General features: G+C 36.1%; 1 protein-coding gene across 2 annotated transcripts; it reads right to left on the bottom strand.

Moving 5' to 3' along the window:
• Window positions 1-20,535: 20,535 nt before the first annotated feature.
• LOC111993100 (putative disease resistance protein RGA3) lies at window positions 20,536-25,290 on the bottom strand. Of its 2 annotated transcripts, none has more exons than XR_010625757.1 (2): window positions 24,744-25,290; window positions 20,536-20,894 (listed from the first exon to the last, which is right to left on the bottom strand). XR_010625757.1 is itself a non-coding variant. In XM_065765432.1 (2 exons), exon 1 carries the CDS (start codon window positions 24,687-24,689, stop codon window positions 22,488-22,490), a length of 2,202 nt encoding a protein of 733 aa, XP_065621504.1. In that variant the 5' UTR covers window positions 24,690-24,716; the 3' UTR covers window positions 20,536-20,894; window positions 22,480-22,487. The 2 variants fall into 2 exon arrangements, 1 of the variants encoding a protein (XP_065621504.1); XM_065765432.1 differs by lacking the exon at window positions 24,744-25,290 and adding an exon at window positions 22,480-24,716.
• Between the last annotated feature and the right edge of the window lie 2,160 nt (window positions 25,291-27,450).

The following is a 27,450-nucleotide window of genomic DNA, read 5'->3' as shown; positions in this document are numbered from 1 at the left end:
ATGTATAATTGAACCAAGGCAAAAGCATAAGCATAAGAAAAGATCAAGCAAACATGTGATTAAGTATAACTCATCCAAACAAGCATATTCATCTCTATTATCAAGACAAGATCACATCACAAATGCATGAACATTACAAATGCATGACTTATCTTTTACTTACCTTGTAGCAACTCAGCACTTATGGCATCATGAATGAACATGTGAATAAATGATCATGGCATTGAAACAAAGCAAACACAAGATAAACCCTAATTCTAACATGTGATAGCAAACCAAGCAATTAAACATATGAAACATCAGCATTTGAAAGCATAAAAGCATGGGAAAAGAAGCTAAACAAAGAAACATGTGAAAGCAGAAGCAAAACAAAAGAAGATAAAAAATTAGGGTTTTTGGGTAGCCTACATATGCATAATCAAGCCTGCGTACGTAGGCAAGATTATGCGTACATAGGTTCTTGCCTAGAAACCCTAAAAACACCAAAAATAGGGCATAACCTCAAAATGGGAATTCTATCAACCTAACATGCATTTTAAACATACAAAAATGTAAACCTAGACTATAAAAGCATATTAAAACATGTTATAACAAGAAAAACAAGACAAACAGAAAAATTAAAAGCAGAAAAATAAAAGAAAAACGAAAAGAAAGGTTTAAAACTAATACCTCAAAGAAAACTCTCCAAGCTTGATTTTTGACCGTTCCCTTTAATCAAATCTATTCACAATTCAATAAAAAGTGATTAGTAAAGATTAAACTCAAAGATCAAGGTCAAAAAATGCCTTAATCAAAAGAAAATTGACTTGAGGGTGTTTTGTAAAAAACTCCCTTTTGATTCATTATTTCTAATAAATCTTAGTGTTTTTTCGTGGGATTTCTGTGTGTTTTGAAAATATACCATGTAAGGCTTCTTATAGTGTTAAAAAATGGATTTGGAATGATCCCCAGACGATGTGGGATTTGTTCTAAACCTCAACATAAATGCATAAAAATTGCCTTGTTTAGGTTTCTAGAAATTGCTATGCATTCGCAAGATCAAGCCTATGTACGCATGCAAAAAGCCGTGTACGTAGGCTGATTCATGCATACGCATGGCGAGGGTTTCTATTGGCCTTCTTTTTCAAAAATTGATTTATTTGATCATTAGAAGTTATATTTTTTATTTTAATACTTCTTAAGTCAATTTAACTTCTGATTGGGCGCTAAACCAACCTTGGGTCTTAGAATTTAACATCATTAGGGAATGGAGGCCCGAGTCATAAGGGGTACAAAATATGGTATCTACAATCACAAGTACTTTGTAAACTTAATACTTAGTTTGTAGTCGGTAATGAAATTGAGTGTTTCATCTGCAAAAACAATAACATATCAACTAAGATAATTTGTTTTGATCATGAAAGTGGAGACATATAGTTGATATGCCTTAAGTGTATAAGACACATTGAGCTGGACCATTGTGAGATTAATTATTGGGTAAAATACGTATTTGGTCCCTATTCTTTACACCATATTTTAATTTGGTCCCAAACTTTTTGATTGTGTTAATTTGGTCATTGACTTTTCAGTGTCGTACCAATTTAGGGTCCGTTTGGATAGCACTTATTGTTGCTGAAAGTTAATAAAAACTGATTGTTGCTGAAAACACTGTAGCAAAATATTTTTTAAATGTGTGAATAGTGTCGTGGGACCCACTTTTAATATTAAATATTGCGTGAATAGTGCATGAACAGTGCACGCACAGTAAATAAACAGGGGTTTCAGTCTTTTCGGCCGGTTTTTTTAAAAAAAAAAAAAAAGAGAAAACGCAACTTAACTTTAAGCAGAAAAAAGTGCTATCCAAACCTTACCTTAGTCCATGTTGTTATCTTTTGGATGGAAATTGCTGACGTGACTAATAGCCAAAATAAAAAATTAGTTTCTATTGATGTGGCAATAAACTAATTTTTTTATTTTTTCCATTAGCCATGTCAGCAAGATATAGTTGCAGAAACTAAATTGGCATAATATTGAAAGTTTAGGGACCAAATCGACACAATTGAAAGATTATAGACCAAATTGAAATATGGTGTAAAGAATAAGGACCAAATTCGTAGTTTATCCTAAATTATTCTATTAAAAACTATCAACTAAATAATAAATTTCATGACTTTCATTTACATAAACTCTCAATCCTGAGGGAGTAGTGAACTTGAATTTGAAATGTTGGTTTTATCGATGTATCAAGAGTGAGATCTATTTAAACGATTGAAAACTTAGTGTGTTGGGAAATTTCCATGAAAGTCAATATCGTACCGGAAGCCATTTAGGTTTGGTTAAGAGAAAACAAAACATTTCGGTACTTGCTAATATTGATATACAGTTTCAAGACTATCACTATAATAATAATAATAATGCTATTTTCATTAGCATGTAAAAATAATAATTTTAAAAAGATGAATCACTCCAAATTTTTTTTTTTACTAGAATAATTCATCTTGTAGTAATTATTAGGTCAATGGCTGAATTAAATAAAGAAAAAAAAGTAACTTATTTGATATATATCCTACCGGTCCATAAAATAACACTCCACTTTTTTGGTAAACAAAGATTAAGCATTAGCTAAATAGCAATTTGTTAGAACTCCTTTTCATTTTCCTTGTGTGTGTGTGTGTTTGTTTCCATATAAAAAGAAAAAGAAGTTAAATAGGAATAATAGCATGAGTCCTAGGGGTGGCAAAATTAACCCAAACCCACCTACTTAAATAAGACTAAAACCCACCCAATTATTAATTGGGTTAAATGGGTTTAACCATTTAACCCAATTAATATTAATGTTTATTGGGTTTTAACTGAGTACCAATTAGACCCAATTATGATCCAATCATTTCTACAAATCACTCAACTCTAAAATATCCCAAAACTACTAAAAATGACCAAAATATCTCATAAACCTAAAAATTATCAAAATACTCCCAAAACCTAAAAAATGCCGCATGACCCTCCTTATCCAATAATAGGAGTTCTTCCACTATGGTGGATTTTAAATAAAGCCCAAACCCAAGCTCCAAAACCTTTTATCCCTCATTCTTTTTTAATTTTTAATTTTTAATTTTAATTTTAATTTATTGGTTTTGGTTAAAAGGAATATATTATAAAACAACTAAGTGTTTACAGGCACCAAAGATGGGCTTGTCAACCTACTACATGACACACCATACATATCTGCATACAAAATAGGGAGTAGTTCAACAGTGAGGGGTTGATAAAAAATGGCAAACTCATCTTGCATACAACAACCCCTTCTAGCCTTTTTTTTTTTTTTTTTTTAGTGTTTCACTTTCATCTCACTTCTTTTATTTATTTATTAATTTTTTATCCTTTTTTTTTCCTACTTCACACATTTTCAGACTCCCCTAAATACACCTGCTTTTTAGTTTTTTATTTTTATTTTTTCTTCAACATTCATAAAACCCAGTTCTTCTACGCTTCTCACTAAGTGTTTGCCGCCTCCAACATCAAATGCTCACCTCCTATAATATAAAGTTTGAAAGTCACTTTGTAATTGAAATTAAAGCCTCACCGCGAACATAAAAAAAAATGTATATATATATATATATATTTGACAATATTGAGGTCCAAAATGTGACAAATGTATATATATATTGACAATGTTGAGGTCCAAATGTGATAAGGAAGTCCAGCCCATGAAGACAAGGAAAGGACGTGGGCCTTAACAAGAGAAAGCCTAGCTTGTAAAGATGATATGGTCTATGAAGCCCTAAAGACCTAACAAGTGAAGAAAAATCAAAGAAGTATGGAAAGGAAGAGAACCCAAACTTGAGATATGAACGGGTCCTCCACCTCCAGGAAGTAAGTCCCTTGGAAAAAGAATCTGAAAAAGCACGCTTAGTAGGATGTGGACAACCCATAGGATGGTCTGGGAATGAGCCATAAATATTTTTTTGAAGAAAGGAAAAGAGGGGAAGGGACCATTGGAAGTCCAGTCAAAATCAAGCTCCTGGGAGGTATGAAGAGATGATAGAGACAAGTGATGGCTTCAGGATCAAGACCGAGTGAATGAACTGAGGGACCTCGGGCAAGGCATAGGACATGTGATAAGAGGGAGGGTGGTTAGAGTCTTTCCAGGTCCACCCACTGTAAGAAGGAATCCATCCAATTTTTGAAAAAAGGCCAAACCAAGAGAAGTCAACATCAAGGTTCTAGGGTGGGACCAAATGTACTCTAGCACTTGACTTAATCAAATAAATATAAATTACTTGAAGCATTCATAATCATCATTGTTCATTTTTGAATGTTCAAATAGTGTGTAAAACACCTTGAACGTTTAGACCCCCAAATTACAAATTAATAATTCAAGCTTATCATCAAACAATGTATGTGCAAAATATGAAAATAAGCTAAAATAGAATTGATAAAACAATCTATACCAAATAAAATCACAATCATAGTAGAAATTAAATGGCAAAGATTAAGGGAAGAGAGATGAAAATATAAAGACAATACAGTGATGCGTTATCGAAGAGGAAACCGAAGTCCTCAGCGTAAAACCTCTCCGCCGCCTTCAAAGCGGTCAATAATCCACTAGACAATGAAGTTGGGATACATGAATAGTAGAAAATCCTCCAAGTCTAATCTACTAAGTGTACCTAAGCCCTCCAAGCTTCTTGCTCCAATAAGGTTACGCCGAACCTTTGTCTTCTCTAGCTTTTTGGATCCCGCTATAACCCATAGCATCAACCAATATCAATTGGTCCCTTCCTAAATGTTTCCCAAGTGCCAACTAACCTTCTCATAGATATGGGTATGGTGAGATAAGGATTTAGCTAATGTACCTCTCAAGGATGTATCAATAGAGATGGTGAGAGTAGAAGAATTTGGAGAAACAATGATGAAGATTGTGGATGAGTCAATATTGTTTTTCTCTAGGGTTTCTCTCTCAAAATTCTCTTTAGATGCTCTCTACAATACATGGGTATAAGGGGTATTTATACTGGTGTGTGTTTGGAATGTGAAAGTTCAGTTTTTCCCAAACAGAGTGGTCTGGCGACTTGGCCTCACGACTTGACTGAGTCGTGAGTCAAAATGACCAAGACATCTCCCCCATGGGTCACCAACACATTCATCAGAAGAGTTATTTTCTCTAGTAGATCACACCCCAAGGACTTCCTTGTGATTTAGAAACACTAAGAACTTTTGCACATGTCCTCTAGGAATTGAATATGCAGGCACAAGTCCTATACAAGTCAAAACAGAAAAAAATACAGCATTTGTGCACATATCCTCTAGGAATTGAAAATGCAGGCATAGATCCCATACACGTCAGAAGAGAAGAATACATAACTTGTGCACATATCCTCCAGGAATTGAATATGCAGGTATAGATCCCATATAAGTCAGAAGAGAAGAATAAAAAACTTGTGCACATATTCTCCAAGAATTGAATATGTAGGCATAATGGAAGAGGTAGAGATAGAGATAGAGACCAAGGTCACCCCGAGGCCAGTAGTACCCAGAGACGTAGGCCACCCGGAGAAGTTTGAGGTAAGAGACCCAGATGGACACCACAGATATATATATATATATATATATATAATTTTAAGCTTGTAAGAGCACCTTGTTTATTTGGTTGATGGTTGCGGTCGTTGGCCATGTTTGCTTTTCTTTTTAAGTGACCCTAGGATAATGAGCCACTTGCCTCTTGCTTGAAATTGGCAAAATAGGTTCTGGAATAGTGAACTTGTCATTACTCGTTTCCTGAATAACAAAGGTGAGAATTCATACATGTGAATCCCATGCAACTTTGCAGAGTTAAACCCACCTCACGTATGTGTGTTGTGTGCCATGTGAGTGGGTTAGGCCCGAGTCGTACATTGAAACAAAATGTTTTGTCTTTTATTCTAGCAGAGCTCACGAATCAAAAGAGGGGCATCTTTAGACACCGCATTTTGTACCCTTTACAACTAGGGCCTCCTTTCCCAAATGATGTTGGATTTCTAAAGGCTAAGATTGGTTTAGGGCTTGATCAGATCGAAATTGACTTAAGGAATTTTTTATTTTTTTTAGGGAAAAATATAACTTTATTATGAACTAAATAAAAATATTTTTGGAAAATTAAGGCCAAGAAACTCTAGGGCATGCGTATGCACACACGCGTATGTGCACGCATGTCCCAAAGCTATTTGTGCATGTCTAATGCATGTGTACGCATACACGGGCTTGCGCATGCATGTTAGGGTTCTAGAAACTATGAAAGACAAGTTTCTCAACATTAAATGTGAGGTTTGGAATGAATCCCACATTGTCTAGGAGCCATTCCAAACCCCCATTTTTCAACTATATAAAGTCATATATAGTAGCTTTTAAAAACACATAGAAAATCCTAAGGGAAAACAAAATATTCATTGAAAATAGTGAATCAAAGAGGGAGTTTTTCACAAAACATCCTCAAGGCAATATTTTTCTAATTGAGGCCTTTTCTAGCCTTGATCTTGGAGTTTTAAGATTACTAATCACTTTCTTGTTTGATTGTGAATAGATTTGACTGAGAGGAATGGTCAAAATCAAGCTAAGGAGTTTTGTGTTTTTGAGGTATAAGTTCTAAACTTTCTTTCTCTTTTCATAGCCTTTTCTTGTTTTAATCTTTTTGTTTTTTGTTTTTTGTTTGTTGTTTTTCCTTCACATGTTAGATTAGGGTTTCTTTTCTTCTTTTTGTTCGATATGCCATGAACATGCATATGATATAACCATGCATTGATGCATAGGTGTTGTGGTGCGGTAAGGTAAGTAAGGTAAGTCATGCATTCATATGAACATGCATTTGTTTGGAGATTTGATTTTAATCTTGCCTTGATGAACATGAAAGTATTGGATATGATAATATGTTTGTTTGATCTCAACATGCCTATGTTTTTGTTTTGGATATGATATATGTTTGTTTGCTTACTGCCATGTCTATGTTTTGCCTTGACCATGATATGATGCCATATGTTATAAGATGTTTGATAGGAGTATACTAGGGTTTGAGATGTGCTGATACTACATGATAGATGTATGTTAGGGTTTTTGGGATGAAAATGCCATGTTGTATGCTTAGATGAATGCTAGTGAGAGAGAGAGAGAGAGAGAGAGAGAGAGAGAGAGAGAGAGAGAGAGTTTAGAATGAAATATTGAACATGCTTTTAACAAGATTAAGACGCAAGACACAATGAGTAGAAGCCAACTCATAGGTTGGGAGTTCTTGGGTGCTTAACAGCTTCCCAAGCCGTACCTAAACTCCAAACTCATACTTTGGTAGTAATATTAGTCCTTCCACGAAGGGGCGCTATATATATGGTTCCTAGACCTAAACTAGGTGGCAACTCTAACTTCCCTTCTCTACCCCGGTCCACTCGACTGAGGCGTACTCTCCTCATGTTGTGCCCACAGATGTCGCTTGTGTGTTTGCTCATGTGGCATGAAGATGTTGTCGGATGATGTCGAATGACACTAGCAAGGATTCTTCAACACGTGTGGAGACCGGGTTCCTAGGTTTTGATTGTGGGAGGTCATGGAGCATGTTTGTGTGGTTGGTTTCATCAAGCGAAGGCTCGTTTTGCACAGATCTGAGGTTTGATAAACATGGCTTGCTTAGCTAATGGATCTTAGACATAGACGTGAGCAACAGTGGTCGCCTGATTCTATGGATTCCAGATCTATAGGGGCAACAAGGCAAACGGATGTGATAGAGGCAGATCTATCTTGTGCACATGGGAAACTTCTTGATGTGCAGAGATATTTTGTTTAATGCCAAGAATGAAGTTTGACTTTGATACCATGTTAAATATATTAGCAATGCAATTTGTTATACCATGTTGCATATGTTAAAGTGGATGCAGAAAGAGAAGCATAAAATAGAATAGGAACACTAAGAACACCGAGAACACGAGGGCTATGTGGTTCAGCCTTGTCGACTTCTGTCCATGAAAGAAACCCTTAAGGGTTATGTCTTTATTATGTAAGAGTATAGTACAAAACATGTGTTACAATGAACCATAACATGAGTATCTATAGACGACTAAACCTTTGAGTACTAGTACAAGTAGGTATGAACTTGGGCCTATTACATTGGGTTAATATGTCTAATATATCTCTAACAAAGTTAAGACCATGTCACTAGAGTCTGTACCAAAGCAAGGAATTCCCTTTATCAAGACGAAATGATCTCCCACGAAAAACCTCAGTCACTTTAGAAACTAGAGGAGCCAAACATATTCAAAATTATATAAAAATCCGAGAAAACTATGGAGCTTAAATATTCCATGATAGTATAATATAGTTGTCAATTACAAACAATATTCACCGCTAATATCTCCTTTGGCATTTTGAATTCAGTCTTCACTCTTCAGTCCTCTTATGAAGGGAAGAAAATGACAAATATGACAATGTTGGGACGCTTCAATTGATGGCACAACCATAGGTCTTGGTAGTCTTTCACTTCAATCAAATAAGCTTTTTACAATGTTGGATTACCAAGTTCCCAATGCCACACGGCATTTCGTACCGCGTGGCAAAAAAAAGGGACTTCTACAAATTTGAATATAATGTTTTTGTAAGGTTGAAATTTATCAACCATCTTGTTGGTTTTATTCCATGCCAATTTGCTTGTAATTTAGCACTTAATGACCCTGTATTTAAGTGAGATTCATGTAAGGGTAGTGTGTGAAGAGAGTGTGAAGAATTGGTCATCTTTGTGCAAAGAAGTAGAGACTCATGGTTAGGACTCGCGACTGACTCGCGGCTTGCAAGCCGCCAAATGCTGTGCATGTGAGAAGCATGCGGCAAGATGAAGGGTCACGCCAGCTGTTGCACTACAGGACAAAAGTCCTAGGCTGGCCAGGTCGTTATCTCGTGACTTAAACTCGCGACTTGGACAAATCGCGAGGCTAAGCCGCTAACCAGCCCTATTTGACAAAACCTGACTCTTCATATTCTAAACACACACCACTATATATAGACCCTTATACCCACGAAATGTAGAGAGCTTCCAGAGAGAATTTTGTGAGAGAAACCCTAGAGAAAAATAAGATTGCCTCATTCCTAATCTTCACTAAGAGACTTTACAAATTCCTCTACTCTCTTCCTCTCCATTGATACATTCTTGAGAGATTCTTAACCAAATCATTTTCTCATCACACCCATGTCTGTGAGAAGGTTCATTTGGTGTTAAGGAAAGCAGTTTGGAAGGGACCAATAACTATTGGTTGATGCTATGGTTTATAGTGGAATTCGGTAAGCTAGAAAAGAAAAAGGTTCGGTGTAACCTCGTTGGAGCAAGAAGCTTAGAAGGCTTAGATACTTGGGTAGATTAGGCTTGGAGGGTCTATTGCTGTTCATGTATACCAACTATATTTTCTAGTGGATTATTTATTGCTTGGAGGGCGGCGGAGAGGTTTTACGCCGAGGGCTTCGGTTTCCTTTTCGATAACAGATCGAGTGTTGTCCTTGTATTTGCATCTCTCTTCCTTTATCTTTGCCATTTATTTTACGTTGTGGATGTGATTATATTTGGCTTAGATTGTTTATCAATTTTGTGTTTGGCTTATGTTCATGTTCCGCACATTAATTGTTTTATAATAAGCTTGAATTGATATTTTTGTAATTTGGGGTCTAAACGTTCAAGAGTGTTTTACATACATTTTGAACTTTCAATTGGTATCAGAGCAGGTGCACTCTTTGTGGTTTGATTATCTAAGTGCGATCCTAGACCCCTTGGCTATGGATGCAGCTGTGAAAAAGGTCTTGATAAATTGTGGTTTAGATGTTGTTGATAATGACTCTATGAGTATGTTTGAAGGATGTTCTAAAAATGAACTCTTAGAGTTAATTAAATCCAGGAAACATGCTAGGATGTTCGTTTACATGCTAAAATACTTAGAAAATAAAAACCACATCTTACACAATAGTCTATGTGAGTCTAATTCTTTGATTGAAAAGTACAAAAAAAGAAATAGAAAATTGTGTGAAAAGGTTGATAATCTAAAAAGGAAAATTCAATCTGGCAGAAGCATGGAAAATAAAGATGAAGTTATGTTTGATGGTTAAGAATGCTTGTCTCATGCTTGTCTGTTTGTACACACCTCCTTGAAGGTTTTTAACTCATGCTTATGGTATCTTGACAGTGGATGTTCTCGTTATATGATAGGAGATAAATCACTCTTTAAGACTCTTAAAGAGAAAGCTTGTGATTATGTGACTTTTGGTGATGGGAGCCATGCTCAAGTTCTCGGCAAAGGGACGGTTGAAATACCAGGATTACCTCTATTGAAAGATGTGCTATACATCAAAGGATTGAAGGCAAATCTCTTAAGCACCACTCAAATCTGTGATGAAGACTTTCTTGTCCAATTCTCAAAGAAGGGGTGCATAATCATTGATGAAAAAAGGATTTAAGTCTTAGAGGGAAATAGGACTACTGATAATTGCTATGGAGTAGTTCCTACGGCACTTATTTCGTGTAGAAGTGCTCGTGTTGATATGCTGAAACTTTGGCATCACAGGTTTGGACATGCAAATTTCAAACAAGTATCTAAAGTCTCTAAACTTGAGGCAGTTGAGGGACTTCCAAAGTTCGAAAAGGTGGAGAAGACTATATGTGGAGCATGTCAAATGGGAAAACAAACAAAGGCAAGCCATCACAAAGTGAATGTGATTGCTATCTCATGGTGTTTAGAGTTTCTTCACGTTGATCTAATGGGGCCTATAAGAACTGAAAGCCTAGGAGGAAAAAGATACATTATGGTGGTAGTTGATGATTTATCAAGGTAATCTTGGGTGGAATCCCTTAGAGAGAAGTCTAAAGCATGTGATAAAATGCAAAGACTATGCAAGAGACTGCAGAATGAGAAAGAAGTTCCCATAGTCAAAATCAAAAGTGATCATGAGAAGGAATTCAAGAATGCTAAATTTGAAGTTTTTTGTGAAGAGCATGGTATCAAGAAGGAATTCTCAGCTCCAAAGACTCCACAACAGAATGGGGTGGTTGAAAGAAAGAACCGGGTGATCCAAGAGATGGCAAGAGTCATGCTACTTAACAAAAACATACCACAAAGATTCTGGGCTGAAGCTGTGAACACATCATGTCACATTTGTAACAGAATCTATTTCCGAGTAGGGACAAAGAAGACGTCATATGAAATATGGAAAGAAAAGAAACCCAAGGTGAAATATTTCAGAATATTTGGGAGCACGTATTACATTCTGAATGACAGGGAAAATCCAGGAAAATTTGATGCTAAGAGTGATGAAGGAATATTCCTAGGTTACTCCATAAATAGCTGAGCCTATAGAGTGTACAACAAGCGAACTAAGACGGTGATGGAATCAATCAATGTGGTCATAGACAACACCATATCAGAAAAGGAAATTGAGGATGATGGAAAGAGGCTCAAACTCAAAAAGAATGAGGATGATGATAATATGTCCCCAAGTGATGATGCTAAGAAAGAAGCACCTGGAAAGTGTTGGAAAAATCTGGTTTTGTATCTCATACAAAACACACGCAGCGGAAGCAACAAAAAAATGGATCTACTTCAATCATGAAAGATAAACATGTAACCATGAATTCTAGAATAAAGAATAGAAAGCATACCTTGATGCAGTGAATTTCAAAACCTTGACTTGAGAATACCTTTAATCTTCATCTCAATTCCATATGGTGCCCAAGATGTGTGGTCTCTTAATCAGTCATTTTGTACATAGACTCTCAAAGAAAAATCCTTCTTCTTCTCCTTGTGGAGAAAAACTGATTTCTTTTCTTTTTATCATACGTACGTTCAAAACTATTCTCCTTGTTTCTTTATTTAATAACTCTTATTAAATAATGACTGATTATCTAATTGGGTTAGCTTTTTGGGCCTACCAAATTGGGCTTTATTTTGTGGCTTGAGATGGGACCAAAGAGAATAGATAAGACTCTAGCTCCAATGGGCCTTGGGCTTTTCTGTCAACTCTTGACAAGTCCAAAGTTACTATTAATTATATTCAATACCACTATAAGAATATAATTGCACTCTAGGCCTTATTAATAAATTATATCCCAAGACTTTATTATACATACAACCCCTTCATTAAAATATTCGTAGTAATACAAAGTCATATGATATAAGCTATTTATCATTTTCCGCACATTAATTGTTTGTATATAGCTTGTGTTGGTATTTTTGTAATTGGGGGTCTATACGTTCAAGGGTGTTTTACATACATTTGAACTTTCACCTCATTTACATTACCAATAATATTACTTGATGGGTGATTGAGAGTCACTCTTGATGAAGGTTACTAGGAAGTTGAGAGTTCCTCATCATGAGAAATTGGGGTTGAACTTCTGGACGTGTGAGTGGACTTGAGACTTCTTGTGTTGGTCTAGTCTCTCTTCTCGATATAGAGGGTGTAAACTCCTTTCTATTAGGGTTTGTGCCCTAAAATCCAATTTATTGGCATGTCATGAATAATTAAGTTGTTTAATTATATGAGACTATTTATGAACTAATGGGACATTATCTTAGTCTATGAGATGCATAGTATGTGATTTTTGTGAAAAGTCACAGAAAGATATAAATCATAAGTCTTGTAAACTTAGAATTTTAATTCGTAGTCGGTGCTGAAATTAGGCATTTCATCTGCGAAGACTATAACATATCAACTAAGATGATTTGTCTTGATCATGGAAGTGAAGACTTCTAGTTGGTATGTTGATATGTTTTAAGAATTAAGACATATTGAACTAGACCGCTGTGAGATTTATTATTCTCCTAAAGACTGTCAAATGAATAATAAATCTCACGACTTCTATTTATATCAACTTTAAATCCTAAGAGAATAATGGACCTAATCATGAAATGTAGGTTGCTTTGATATATCAGGAATGAGATCTATAAGTTATGGTCAAAATCTCAGTATATTGGGCAGCCGCATTTAATGTTGATGGAACATATATTTTCAAGATAGAATTCATAATCTCTTAATGGAGATATAAAATATTCCCTTGAGATAAGTTTAATAGGTTTGGTTATTCATAGTGTTGGGCCCAACCACTTTAGTAAGGAGTTACTAAAGTATATATTTATAGAATTGAATTTCATAAATATATTAAGAATAACATAAAAAATTAAACCGGGTACTCAAGGATTAAGATGTAGTAATCTTCAAAGTGACAGTCTATTTNGCAATAGACCCTCCAAGCCTAATCTACCCAGGTACCTAAGCCCTCCAAGCTTCCTGCTCCAACGAGGTTGCGCCGAACCTTTTTCTTTTCTAGCTTACCGGATTCCGCTACTTGACCATAGCATCAACCAATGTATATTGGTTCCTTCCCAAATTGCTTCCCTAAGCACCAAATGAACCTTCTCACAGACGTGGGTGTGGTGAGATAAGGGTTTGGTAAATGACCTCTCAAGGGTATGACAATGGAGAGGAAGAGAGTAGAGAAATTTGTAGAGTCTCTTTAGATGAAGATTGGGGATGAGACAATCTTGTTTTTCTCTAGGGTTTTCTCTCACAAAATTCTCTCTATAATCTCTCTCAATATGATGGGTATAAGGGTGTATATATAGTAGGGTGAGAAGGGAATGCAAAACGTCAGTTTTTGCCAAACAGGGCAAGTTGGCAACTTGGTCTCGTGGCTTGTCCAAGTCGCGAGTTCAAGTCGCGACGTAACGGCCTGGCCAGACTGGAACTTTTGTCCTGTAGCGTGACAGCTAGCACGACCCTTCAGCTTCCCAGTGTGCCTCTCATGTGCCAGCCTTTGGCGACTTGCCAGTCGCGATCCACCCGCGAGCCCTAGCCGCGAGCCTCTGTTTTTCTTACACACTCTTAAACTTTTCTTCACATCTTCTCACATACTACCCTTATAATTTTTCCACCTAGATACAGGGTTGCTAAGTGCTAAATTACAAGCAAATTGGTCACGGAATAAAGCCAATTAAATGGTTGATTAAATTCAACCTTACATGAGGGACTTCGTTTGAGAAAAAGACCAAGGTATAGTGCTAATCATGTGACATAAAACTGTTATCTTGCTCAATTTGAACCCAAAAAGGTAGAAGAAGCTCTGAAAGATTAGAATTGGGTAGAGTCTATGCACTAGGAGCTACATCAATTTGTTAGAAATGATGTATGAGAATTGGTTCCAAGGCCTGAAGATACACATGTGATCGGCACCAAGTGGATATTTAAGAATAAAACAGATGAAAATGGTGAAGTTGTCCGAAATAAGTTTAGATTGGTTGCTCAGGGGTATACTCAAGTGGAAGGCATAGACTTCGATGAATTGTTTGCTCCGATAGCAAGACTAGAGTCCATTCAAATTCTTTTGTCCATAGCATGCATCATGGATTTCAAGTTGTATCAAATGGATGTGAAGAGTGCCTTCTTAAATAGTTTTCTAAATGAATAAGTCTTTGTTGAGCAACCAAAGTGGTTTGAAGATCCTCACTTTTCAGGTCATGTGCTAAGACTAAGAAAAGCTTTGTATGGGTTAAAGTAAGCACCAAAAGCATGGTATGATCGTTTCACCATTTACCTATTGGATCGTGGGTTCAAAAGAGGTTAAGCAGATCGAACATTGTTTGTTAAACGGGATGAGAAATGCCTCATTGTCGCTCAAGTGTACATGGATGATATTGTTTTTGGAGCTACAATTGAACAACTAGCTCATGAATTTTCGGAAGAAATGAAAAGGGAATTTGAAATGAGCATGGTGGGAGAATTGAACTACTTCCTAGGGCTTCAAGTGAAACAACGGAAAGATAGAATATTCATTTCTCAAGAGAAGTATGCCAAAAATCTTGTCAAAAGATTTGACTTGGATTCTAAGAAATATACTTCTACTCCTATGAGCTCTTCTGCAAAACTAAGCATAGATGCAGCCGGTGTTGACGTCGATTCAACACTTTATCCAAGTATGATTGGTAGTCTTCTCTATCTCACAACAAGTAGACCATATATTGCATTTAGTGTCGGGGTATGTGCATGGTTCCAAATTGCTCCTAAAGAATCCCACTTAACAGCAGTAAACCGAATCGTTCGCTATGTCAATGGCACGTCTGACTATGGGATTTGGTATACAAAAGATTCGAATGAGTGTTTGGCAGGATATTCAGATGCCGACTGGGCAGGATGCATTGATGATAGGAAAAAAACGTCTAGTGGGTGCTTCTATCTTGGAAATAACTTGGTTTCATGGATGAGCAAAAAACAAAATTCAGTATCACTTTCAATGGCCGAAGTTGAATACATTGCAGCAGGAAGTTGTTGTGCACAATTGTTATGGATGAGAAAGTTACTGCATGACTATAGAATTTCTCAAGACACTATGTGTGTGTTCTGTGACAACACTAGTGCCATAAACTTGACAAAGAATCCAGTTTAACACTCCAAATCAAAGCATATCGAGATCCGTTATCACTTCATTCGGGACTTGGTAGAGGACCAGATAGTTTGTCTAGAGTTCATAAATACTGACAATTAAAAGGTAGACATATTCACCAAACCTCTTGATGGCCCGAGGTTTTGATCTTTGCGTAAGACCATTGGTGTTGGTATCATTCTTTAAACTCTATCTTCCATTAATTTTTTTTTGTGTTTTTGTTTGCATTGTGTTTCTTACTTCTGTCATCCATTTTTTTGTCAGTTTTTCTTTGTTGTTTTGTTTTTTTATCAATCTTTTCTTCTTTTATGTAAAAAATCCAAAAACACATAAAAAGTAAAAAATCTAAAATTTGATCAACTTTGTTAAGTGTTGTCTCAAAGTATGTTTTGCCTTGTACCTTTGTACTAATGACTTTGTGCATTTAACGAGTTTAGCTTATCTCTTATGCACTCATATCTTTGCGGGAAAAATCTTGAAATCTTTGTAACTGTTGTAAATAGATCTTCAACTTTGTCAGGAATGATTAGTGAATGGTTTTGTTGATCATGAGACATGCATAGACTTGTGTCTATATATCTTCCCACCTTTATTTTATTTGTTTTTTTTTTTTTTTAAAAGAGCTCATCAAATGTAAATCTCCAAATGAAAAGAGATATTGAGCTGCAAAAGCCTGTCGCACATACAAGTATTTGACTAGGAAAAAGGGAAAGCGACCAAAAGAAAATGTTTTGATGCCCAAAAAACCAAAAGCTAACTCATCAAGTTGAAATATTCAAAATTTCAGGCATCGATCTCACAATAAGATATGTTTATTCAAAAAGGTCAAATGATATGTTGAAATTGGAGCCAAATGAAAAGCTTCAAAGAATTGTACTCAAGTTTATGTGGGAGGTCATATATGCATATTTCTATAATTGAGATGGGTTACATTATTTAGTGCTAGTTGTGTATGCCTAGATTGAATTGATCATTGAAACTTCACATTAGACTAAGGACTATCTCATGTTTGACATCCACACACAACATACAAGTCTATGTTCAATAAATACCATATTCATTTGCGTGATTGTACTTGTTTCAATGTGTTTTCACAAGATTAATCTTTGTTGATCAAACACAAAAAGATTTTTGAGTGTTTTAGTTTGTTTTTAAAAAGTATTTTGTTTTTAAAAAAATATCAAAAATTTCAAAAACAGTGTTGCCCTGTTTTGGCAACTCAGTTGTAGGTAGAACCAGTCGCATGCTCTAGTCGCGAGCTCACTCTTAGACTTTTCGCGGCTCACTGGCGAGTCAAGGTCTCAGTCGCGAAAAATACTTAGAAAATTTTTCAAAATTTGAGTTTTTATGATTTTCGCGGCTTAGTGTGGTGACTTGGTCATGGGTGGAAGGTCCAGTCGCAAGGGGTATACAGAGATTTTCGTGGCTCATATCACGACTATATCGTGGGTAAACCTTCTAGTCGCGAAAAACACTTAGAAGATTTTTTTGAAAGTCTTGTTTTCACAGTGTTTCGCGGCTTACCCTAGCGAATTTTTGGCAACTTAATCCAGTTGCAAAAAACGCATGTTTTGCATTTTAAGGTTAGGTTTAAAATCCTTTTAGTATTTCCCTTGTACTTTTGTGACTATTCACTGTTTTCCCCATTTCACTCTCACAAACACTCTTAAGTATTTCTTTGAAAATCCTTCATTTCTGCATCATTTCTTCTCAAATCTTCAACAAATAGGTATGGGTTTTTCTCTTTTTCACTTCATACTTTCTAATTTGAGCATTTTGTTGTTTTTCAGGTTGCTATTATGGTTTGTGATTTATCCTGTTCGAATATGGGTTTCTATTTTTCTGGCTTTATTGTGTGTTGGTGATGGTTTGTATATTGTTATTTCTCTATCTTGTATACCTTTTTGTGGTTTTGGTTGTTTATTCAAACTCATTGCCATGGTTTGAACCCAAATCTCAAGTGTTTAGGGTTTTCTTCATCATCCATGGTATGAATCTGACACTTTGCTAATAATGGTTGGTGTCTTGTTTGGTTTCTCCTGTGTGTGATAAATCATGTTGCAGTGTCAAAATGTCTCCATTCAAGAGATCAGCTGTGAAAGGGGGAAACAACAAAAGGAAAGAACATGTCATTGATGTTGATGAACTCTCACCTAGAGCAAAAAGGACCCGCTCATCAATTGGAGTGTTCGATCCTAACAAATTTAGATCCTATGTTGCTTTTCAGAATCTTGAAAATTTTTCAAAAGTGCTACACCGCTACTTGAAAGGGTTGTTAAACAACCTTCCCTTTTTGACACTGACATTACTCAATGGTTTGCTCACAAAGATTGGAATTATCTTCTCTTCGACCTTGATAATGCATATGAGAATCTGGTAAAAGAATTTTATGCCAATGCAATTGTTGAAAGAGACGAACTTAAGTGTTGGGTTAGAGGCAAAAGTTTCTCGGTCTCTCCCACATACTTTGCAAAGATTCTTCACATCAATCGGCCAATACTTGGAAACTCATTGGTCTATGATGATCTATATCCAGATGAGGACTTACTTCGGGAAGTTTTTGGAAAAGACTTGGAATTTTCCTCAAATGGGAACTCAGTCAGTGTTTCATCTCTTTCTCCGAAATTAAGGGTGCTTACGATCATCATGTTTCATAACCTATACCCCCTATCCAGCACAGGGTATATGAACCTCGGGCGTGCACTGTTCCTTTATGATCTGATCTTTGATGTAGAGATTGACATTTGTGCTCATATCTTTCATGTTCTTCGCAAAACTGTTCTACGAACTGAGTCAAGGATATGCATTCATTTTTGTTGTCTCATTTCAAGGATTTTGAAGCTTAAAGGACTTCATCCTTCAGAAAATGAATTTCCCTGCACAAAACCAAGTCTAATCAACATGCACACATTTAATGCTAGCATTGGTCATAGTAAGAAGGGAATTAAGACAGAATCTTCAGCGTCCCATTCGCGGTCTATCTCATTCCCCATCGACGAGAAGCTAGACTCTATTGTAGCATCTGTCAATGAGCTGAGTACAAAGATGTCTGGACTTACATCCATCTTGCACCATCTCAACAATCGATGGGATATGAAGTTCACCTCTATCCAAGCCCAATTAGATCAAATTCAAAGAAAGCTAGAAGATGAAGAGGACTAGCTATTCCATGACAAATAAGGGGAGATGATGTTGGCAGAGGGAGTTCAACGAAGGGGGAGATTTCTGCAAACAACCTTTTGTTTATTGCTTTTGTCTATCTTTAGCATATTTCTGTATCCATGTTGTTTTTATTCAGTACTCTTTACTTTATGTGTTTATGTTTGTACCTAGTACCTTTGTAGGTTTTTAAGGTTTCTGTTTATGTTTTGTACCCATATTGCTTTTGTAAGCTTTTAGGGTTTGTTTCTATGCACTTTGTAGGTTTTATGGTTTATACCTTGCTTTATGCAGCCTGTGTGCTTTGCTATATCAGTACTTATAACTAAATGTTATGCATTTCCTTCTAAGTACTTTCACTCTTGTGTCCTTGTAGGATTTTATTCCTAGATGCATATACTTCATGTACTGTGCATTGGTTGAGTGTTGGTCATTCAAGTGATTTACCTTGTGTCTGACAGCTTGAATGTTCGGATGTTCATTCCAAGTGTGAATGAGCATTGTGATCACTTGGTTATAGTGATTGCTTATTTTTGGTCTTGCCATGGTCTATTGCTTTATTCCATTATGCTTGATCGCATTGTGCTTACTCCATATGCATTACAAGTTTTCTGCATACAATGATCTTATTGTGTTATTGTGTTTCAGAAGATTTTTTGGTTTATAGTTCAAGAGCATCATAGATTCTAGAGTTAGGCGTGAGTGAATTTTCCAACTATTCCCAACTCACGCGTTAAGCCTAGAGTTTGTTTTAAGGTTTTGTCACAGAATAGCCAGGGGGGGAGATTGTAAGGTTGAAATTTATCAACCATCTTTTTAGTTTTATTCCGTGCCAATTTGTTTGTAATTTAGCACTTAGTAACCTTGTATTTAGATGGGAATCATGTAAGGGGAGTGTGTGAAGAGAGTGTGAAGAATTGCTTATCTTTGTGCAAAGAAGCAGAGACTCGCGGCTAGGACTCGCGACTGACTCACGGCTTGTAAGCCGCCAAATGCTGTGCATGTGAGAAGCATGCGGTAAGGTGAAGGGTCATGCCAGCTGTTACACTACAGAATAAAAATCCCAGGCTAGCCAGGCCGTTACCTCACGACTTGAACTCGTGACTTGGACAAGCCGCCAACCAACCCTATTTGGCAAAACCTGACTCTTCGTATTCCAAACAAACACTACTATATATAGACCCTTATTCCCATGAAATATAGAGAGCTTCCAGAGAGAATTTTGTGAGAGAAACCCTAGAGAAAAACAAGATTGCCTCATCCCCAATCTTTACTAAGAGATTCTACAAATTCCTCTACTCTCTTCCTCTTCATTGATACATTCTTAAGAGGTTCTTGACCAAATATTTTTCTCATCACACCCACGTCTGTGAGAAGGTTCATTTGGTGCTAAGGGAAGCAGTTTGGAAGGGACCAATGACTATTAGTTGATGCTATGGTTTATAGCGGAATTCGGTAAGTTAGAAAAGAAAAAGGTTCGGTGCAACCTCGTTGGAGCAAGAAGCTTGGAGGGCTTAGGTACCTGGGTAGATTAGGCTTGGAGGGTCTATTGCTGTTTATGTATCCAACTACATTTTCTAGTGGATTATTTATCACTTAGAAGGCGGCGGAGAGGTTTTACGCCAGGAGCTTCGGTTTCCTCTTCGATAACACATCGAGTGTTGTCATTGTGTTTGCATCTCTCTTCCTTTATCTTTGCCATTTATTTTATGTTGTGAATGTGATTATATTTGGCTTATATTATTTAACAATTCTGTGTTTGGCTTATGATCATGTTCCGCACATTAATTGTTTGATAATAAGCTTGAATTGATATTTTTGTAATTTGGGGTCTATACGTTCAAGGGTGTTTTACATACATTTTGAACTTTCAGTTTTGAATAAAAATATAAGGCACAACAAAAGCTTCGTTCAAGTAATTCTAGCACTAAGAGAAAGAGAAAGAAACAATGAGTCGTACATGATGCAGATTATTGAAACAATATACATATGAAAATACACGTGAAATCATGAATATATAGTGTGAGTTTGGATTGCAATGAAATCCACCACGTCTGCGGCTGTGTTTTAAATTATGGGTCCAAAACTGGGTCTCATGGTATTATTCACACATTTAAAAATTATCTTGCTATAGTGTTTTCAGTTTTCAGTTTTCAGTAATAAGCAGTATCCAAACAGACCCATATACACGTCACTCCATGTGCCATGGCAACACTTAATTTACACCAAAGCTTTATTTAAACTATTTACAACATAAGAAAAACACAATCTATGTACTGAACTAGGTTGAGACTTTCCTTGATGCGATCGAGGCTGAATTGATATATAGCTGCAATGTTTGATACCACAAAATCGTTAGATAATTAGAAATTGAAGAAAAAGCAATTGTTACTAAGCAATGTTTCTCTCAAATCTTTAGGTACTACAATTTTTTTGTAAACTTGGAACAATATTTTCCACTCCGAACATAAAATTGTATGATGTACGTTCCTTCTACACTTCTATTAATCAGTACATACATGAGCTTAGCTAGCTAATGAAGGTTTTGTGCAATCAGAACAAAGCATATAGACAATTTAAAACCGGATAGTGTGGTGCTATGCTGAAGAACCATACTGATAAAACCTGTTTTCTCATACATTTAATATTCCAAAAGTTATATTTGATTTTCTCTCTACCCTTTTATTTTCTCTAGACTCTTTCATTTCATATCTTACCCTTTTTTTCATTTTTTTTCTGTATTAAATTGAGAATGAGAAAAAAATTAGAAAATGTCACACACATCAATCATCATCAATATCAATATATATACAAAAGCAGAGACCTTATGTGGAAAAGTATAAGGTTCTACCAAGTAGCGCATTTTATGCAAAAGGAATTGAAATATTCTCAAGATAAGAACAAATTAAATATAGACTTTTTGTTTCATTTGGTTCAATGTTTCAAAAATTTTCTAATTAAAAAGTAAATATTCTTAGTAGCTTTAGTTCAATGTTTCAAGACTTTTCATCCCTCACACATACCACAAACCTCTTTGCATTTTAATTCACTATTATCACTCCTTGCACTGCTATCCCTTTATATATAATTACCCATAACTCTTCATACCATCCTATGTCAAATACACAAACTAAAAACGATGTCATTTACCTTCAATCTTTCGAGCCCTAACATTGTTGTTTTATCTAATCCTACCCCGTATGAGTTGGCTACAACCAAGGAAGGGGGATTTGCATTTTATATTGAGTGACAACGACAACTACTATTTTGATGTTAAGGTCGGACATTGTGGATTTATGGATTTTGTAAATAATTTGATTGACATTGGGTGTTTAGAATATATATTTTGTTTTAGAATTAAAGAGAAAGAGAATGACAAATTTTACATCAACTTTTATTCTATAATATTCCTCCAAAGTTTTTGTTTTTACTTTTTATTTCTCAACACTTCAATTGAATAATTATAATGGATATGTGTGTACAATTTATAATTGTTACTTTTTATGATGAACTCATTACAAACAAAGTTCTATAACAATTATGCTATAATACTTATACAACATTTTTCAAAACCATCTTACATAAAACATTATAACATTATTTGTATATTGCATGAGAAACTTACTAGTTAATCATTAATTGCATCCATTCTTGATTAATTATATGTACCACTTTATATATATATATATAAATTACTCACTAAAAAAAGGTTTTTTCTATTTAGACCATGACTTTTAAGTGGGGTTTGTGGTGAACATTTTGTGTATGTATGTGTGTTTGTTTCTCAAAAGAAAAAAAAAAAAAAAATCAATTAGTTATCAACATTAAATGTTCAACCAAAGAAAGAAGAAGAAACTTGATGAGATTAAAAGATAAAGCCTAAATAGAAGAGGAAAAAAAGAATAAACCCTTACCTAATAATTCAAACAATTTTAAGAAGAGGAACGTGTGCTATCTTGGGCCAATCCTTGCCAACATCTCGCTTGCAATTTCTTCTCAATTGAAGACAATATCCAATCTCTAGTTCTTTTAGGGAAGTGAGGCAATCCATTCTCTCAGGCAAAGATGATAATTTTGGGCAGGCCCAAATCACAAGTTTTCGAAGTGAAATGAGATATGGGAACCACTCTGGTAATGCCTCCAAGTTCTCAAAAAAATGAATAATTAAGACCTGTAATGTGTTGCCAAATCTTATAAGCCATTGGGGCAGAGCCACTAGTTGTGGCAAAGAGCCAATTCGAAGTGATCGAAGGCTCGTTGGGTAGTCTTCTCCTTCCATCAAATTAAGCTTTCCACAATCAAAGATTATGAGGCTTTCTAACTCAATTAGATATTTCAGACCACGAGGCAAAGACATCAAGCTTTCACAAGACGTGAACTCCAACCTACGTAGAGATGTGAGGCATTGAATCCCTTCAGGTAAAGACTCCAATTTGAGACATTTGTAGAAGATCATAGTTCGAAGAGAATATAGACACTCAATTCCATTTTCTAGCAAACGTGATTGTTTTGTGGTTATACACAAATATCTGAGACTGATCATCTTCCTTATATCTCTTGGCAACTCTTCAAGCCCTCCACATCCATCAAGTATCAAAGTTTCCAAATTTTGCATGTCACAAATGGAGTTGGGCAATTTTTTGATCTGCTTATTACGCCTTAAGCGAAGATACCTCAAATGCTTCAAACTACCAATGGAGCTTGGCAACACCTCAAACCTTAAAAACCTCAAATCTAGCAACCGCAGGTACTTAAATCTTGAAATGCATGTTTTAAAAAAGGATTCATTAACATTAATAGGGTCTACATCTTCATTTCGGAAAATAATCGTTCGTGCACTATTGTTCAATTTGTGTAAAAATGTTGTCAGTTCATTAGCACCCAAATTATAGTCCAAAATCGACATGTGCCTAACCTTCTCATAATTTTTCCGGTTATTAGTGTTTTCAACTAAGCAATGATCACTTTGTGCAACATATAATGAAAGATCATGAACTAAATCATGCATTTTAAAGATATAACAGTAACCGAAATCACTAAGTTCTTGAAAGAAAGATCTTGAAAATAACTCTTTTACATATTGTAGGCCGATATCTTCCAATTCTTGACGACTTTCGTTGGACTTATGGAGAAGACCATTAGCCATCCAAGATTGAATCAACTCGTCACTAAAATAGATATGATCCTTGGGATATAACGAGCAAAAAGCAAAACATTGTTTTAAGCTTGATGGCAATTGATCGTAACTCAATCTTAAGGCAGGTAAAATATCATTTTCCTTTTGCTCCAATTTCCATATTTCATTATCCCTTACAAAAATCCAATCACGATCATCAAATTTTGAATAAAGTAAGCCCCCTAAAGTTTTTACAGCTAAAGGAACGCCTTTACTTTTTGTCACGATTTCTTTTCCAATCTCAATTAGTGTTGGATATTGTTGCTTCTCTCCTTCCTTGAATGCCCACATTAAGAATAAGGACAGGCAATCGTCCTCTGAAAGACCTTTCAAGTTATGGATGGGTCCAGAAGCCATCATTAAGGCAACTTCTTGAATCCGTGTAGTGACAACAATTTTACTTCTTTTGGCACCTCCTATTAACAAATTCTTTAGATCAATCCATTTACTACGATCATCATTCCAAACATCATCCAACACGATGAAGAAGTTTTTGTCGTTCAATGTGTTTCGTAAACTGACTTGCACTTCATCCATAGTCATGTTTTCAGTAATTCTACCACCTGCGCATTTAAGGATTTCTTTTGCCAGTTTTAAAATATTAAAGTCGTCTGACACACATAACCATATTCTAGTGTCAAAATTTCTAGCTATCCTTTCATCATTATAAACCCACTGAGCAAGTGTTGTCTTGCCCATCCCTCCGATGCCCACTATAGCAATCACAAATGCGTTATTATCTTCATTCGGGCGCATCAAAAGATCCACTATCTTTTGCTTATCATCAGCCCTCCCAATAACATTAGAATCACAAAGAAAGGAGTGGGTCATCTCCCTCTCCCTGTGCCCAATACTCTTATCATCAAGTCGCTCATTAAGATAAAATTGAGCTCTAACTTTTGCTATCTCTTCTAACCTCTCTATGATCTTTTTGATTCTATGACCCATTTTAAAACGAAAGCCAAGAGGGTTAAAAGAAGAATACAAAACAGAGTGAAGTACCTGTTCGCTTGTGTTTCCATATGTTTCCACCACTTTCCTTCGTAGATCTTCACACTCGAATTCATCCAGCACATCAATGGCATCATAAAAGACATCTTTGAGTTGCTCTAGCCAAACACTTAGGGCTCGGTTTCTGACTTGCTTCTCCTCGGCATCCATCAACACGGCTTGAATGGTGGACATGTTGAGCTGAAACTTTGTCAGATTGCTTGCAATGTCCTGTGACATGCAAATTTCTTGGTAAGCAAGGGATCCTAGCTTCTTGATGACATTTTCTGCAATGGATAAGGCCAACTCCGTCATATCCTGCTTCTGTTGCGGAGGAAAAAAGAGAATGTTGGTTTTGTTATTGTTGCAGCGGTATGAAGTATGAATTTATGTTACAACGCTTATTTGCTCCTAGTTTGTTGGTTACCCTTGTCGGTCAAAGTCATCGCTTCCAAAGAAGGGCCAGTTTGTTATCACGTGGGAGTGGTTAATTGTTTGGTTGAGAATTGAAACCCCAGATGAAAATCATTGCAGGTATATTAAAATGTCAACTTAATATTAATTAGTCTTTTTTCTTTTCCTTTCTATATGAGTATGCACTACTCTCGGTACATAAGAAAACAAGACTTCTTTGCTCAAAAAAGGAAAAAGAAAACTAGACTTCAGGTCTTCAAGTCTTCGGCATTTTTTTTTTTTTAATGAGAATTCGCACTACTTTTGGTACAGACTTCATCAAGTCTTCAACACATTTCTTCTTTTGTTTTTCACTACTTTTTTTTTTTTTTCGGAGCGACCGAGCTTAGCTTTACCATCTTCTATAGTCACCACAAGGAAAGGGACCTTATGGAGGGAAGGCAAGTAGCTACTACCAACCGGAGCAGACCTTTCTTCGGGGATCAGAAAGAGGAAATCTGATCTAATAGTACTCTTTCTAATAGGAGTTCCATATAGAACAGGACCAAATCTTGCTCATAGCGGACTTGGGCCAAGGATCACTAGCCACAAGCCCGTCCTATAAACCCAGGTGGGCCGCGTTGAATTACCCAAGGCATGACATTTGCCACAGCATCCGAGCAGATCTCCTATGTCCATCGAGGAGTAATGCCTTGGGGAAGTCTGCCAGCTGAGCACAAGATTCAGTGTCAGGTTCAAGTAACAAAAAAATTGTGCCAACAACAAAACAATGGGCTCCACCTCTAACATGGGATTAGATATGTTGGAACAGTATTTTAGACTCAAAAGACCACCTAGTCACCGTGGGTGAAGGCACCCACATGCCAATGGAATATTCTCTCATCATTTTAAGTACACTAACAAAAGTGTATTAAAAGGAGAGAAGGGGTCGGGCCCAGAGGTTGGAACATTTTTTGGGAGAGAGGAAGAGAGAGAAATCATCAATCATTATTGGGGAAAGGTGATCTAGCTCGAAACACCTAAAGGATACCACAGTCCCCTGAATCCATCCTCGGGTAGCAACACTTTTAGCTATCAACCATCTCACAACAAGTTTTATTCATCAACCATTAACCAAATTGTTAGGTTTTGAGTTTGTAATGTTGGCAAACCATGACAAAAAGTAAGTCTCATTGGTTTAGAATAGTGTACTTTCAAGTCTAAGACAAAAAACTCAAGTTCGGGATTTTAAAAAAAAAAAAAAAGAAGAAGAAGAGTTACATTTTGTTTCATTCGATTGGTACTCAATCAATCAAAAGTCACATATCAACAAAAAATCATCAAACGTAAAAGCCCATAACTTGACCATTTGAAGCCCAAATCTTAAGCCGCTTTTTCCAGTATTTAAAGAACATTATAAGCTAACCCTAAAGAGGGTTTTCAGAGTTTTTTTAGAGAGATTAGAGTGCAACTTGTGCCTCTTTTGTAGATCTAGGGTTTTATACCCAAAAGCTCTCTGAAGTCTTCTACCGGTGTTATAGAAATTGTTGCATACAAGATTGAAAGTTCAATATGGGTATGAAACACCCTTGAACGTTTAGACCCCCAGATACAAAAATACCAATTCAAGTTTTATATCAAACAATTAATGTGCGGAATATGATAACAAGCTTATAATAGAATTGATAAAACAATCTATGCTAAATATAAACACATTCACAACAGTAAATATAAGGCAAAGATAAAGGAAAGAGAGATGCAAACACACGGACAACACACAATGTGTTATCGAAGAGGAAACCGAAGTCCTTGGCGTAAAACCTCTCCGCCGCCCTCCAAGCGGTGATAAAATCCACTAAAAAATATAGTTGGGATACATGAACAGCAGAAGACCCTCCAAGCCTAATCTACCAAAGTACTTAAGCCCTCCAAGCTTCTTGCTCCAACGAGGTTACGCCGAACCTATTTCTTCTTTAGCTTACCGGATTCCGCTACTTGACGATAGCATCAACCAATGTATATTGGTTCCTTTCCAAACTGCTTCCTTAAGCACCAAATGGACCTTCTCACAGATGTGGGTGTGGTGAGATAAGGGTTTGGTAAATGACCTCTCAAGGGTATGACAATAGAGAGGAAGAGAGTAGAGGAATTTGTAGAGTCTCTTTAGATGAAGATTGGGGATGAGGCAATCTTGTTTTTCTCTAGGGTTTTCTCTCACAAAATTCTCTCTAGAAGCTCTCTCAATATGATGGGTATAAGGGTGTATATATAGTAGGGTGAGAAGGGAATGCAAAACGTCAGTTTTTGCCAAACAGGGCAAGTTGGC

This window comes from Quercus suber, unplaced genomic scaffold (assembly GCF_002906115.3).
Source record: "Quercus suber isolate HL8 unplaced genomic scaffold, Cork oak 2.0 scaffold_627, whole genome shotgun sequence".
Lineage (NCBI taxonomy): Eukaryota > Viridiplantae > Streptophyta > Magnoliopsida > Fagales > Fagaceae > Quercus > Quercus suber.
This window is presented reverse-complemented; position numbering and strand designations above follow the sequence as displayed.

Excerpts from the sequence above, each read along its gene's own strand:
- LOC111993100 (XM_065765432.1), bottom strand. The coding sequence starts at position 24,689 with ATGGGTCATAGAATCAAAAAGATCATAGAGAGGTTAGAAGAGATAGCA.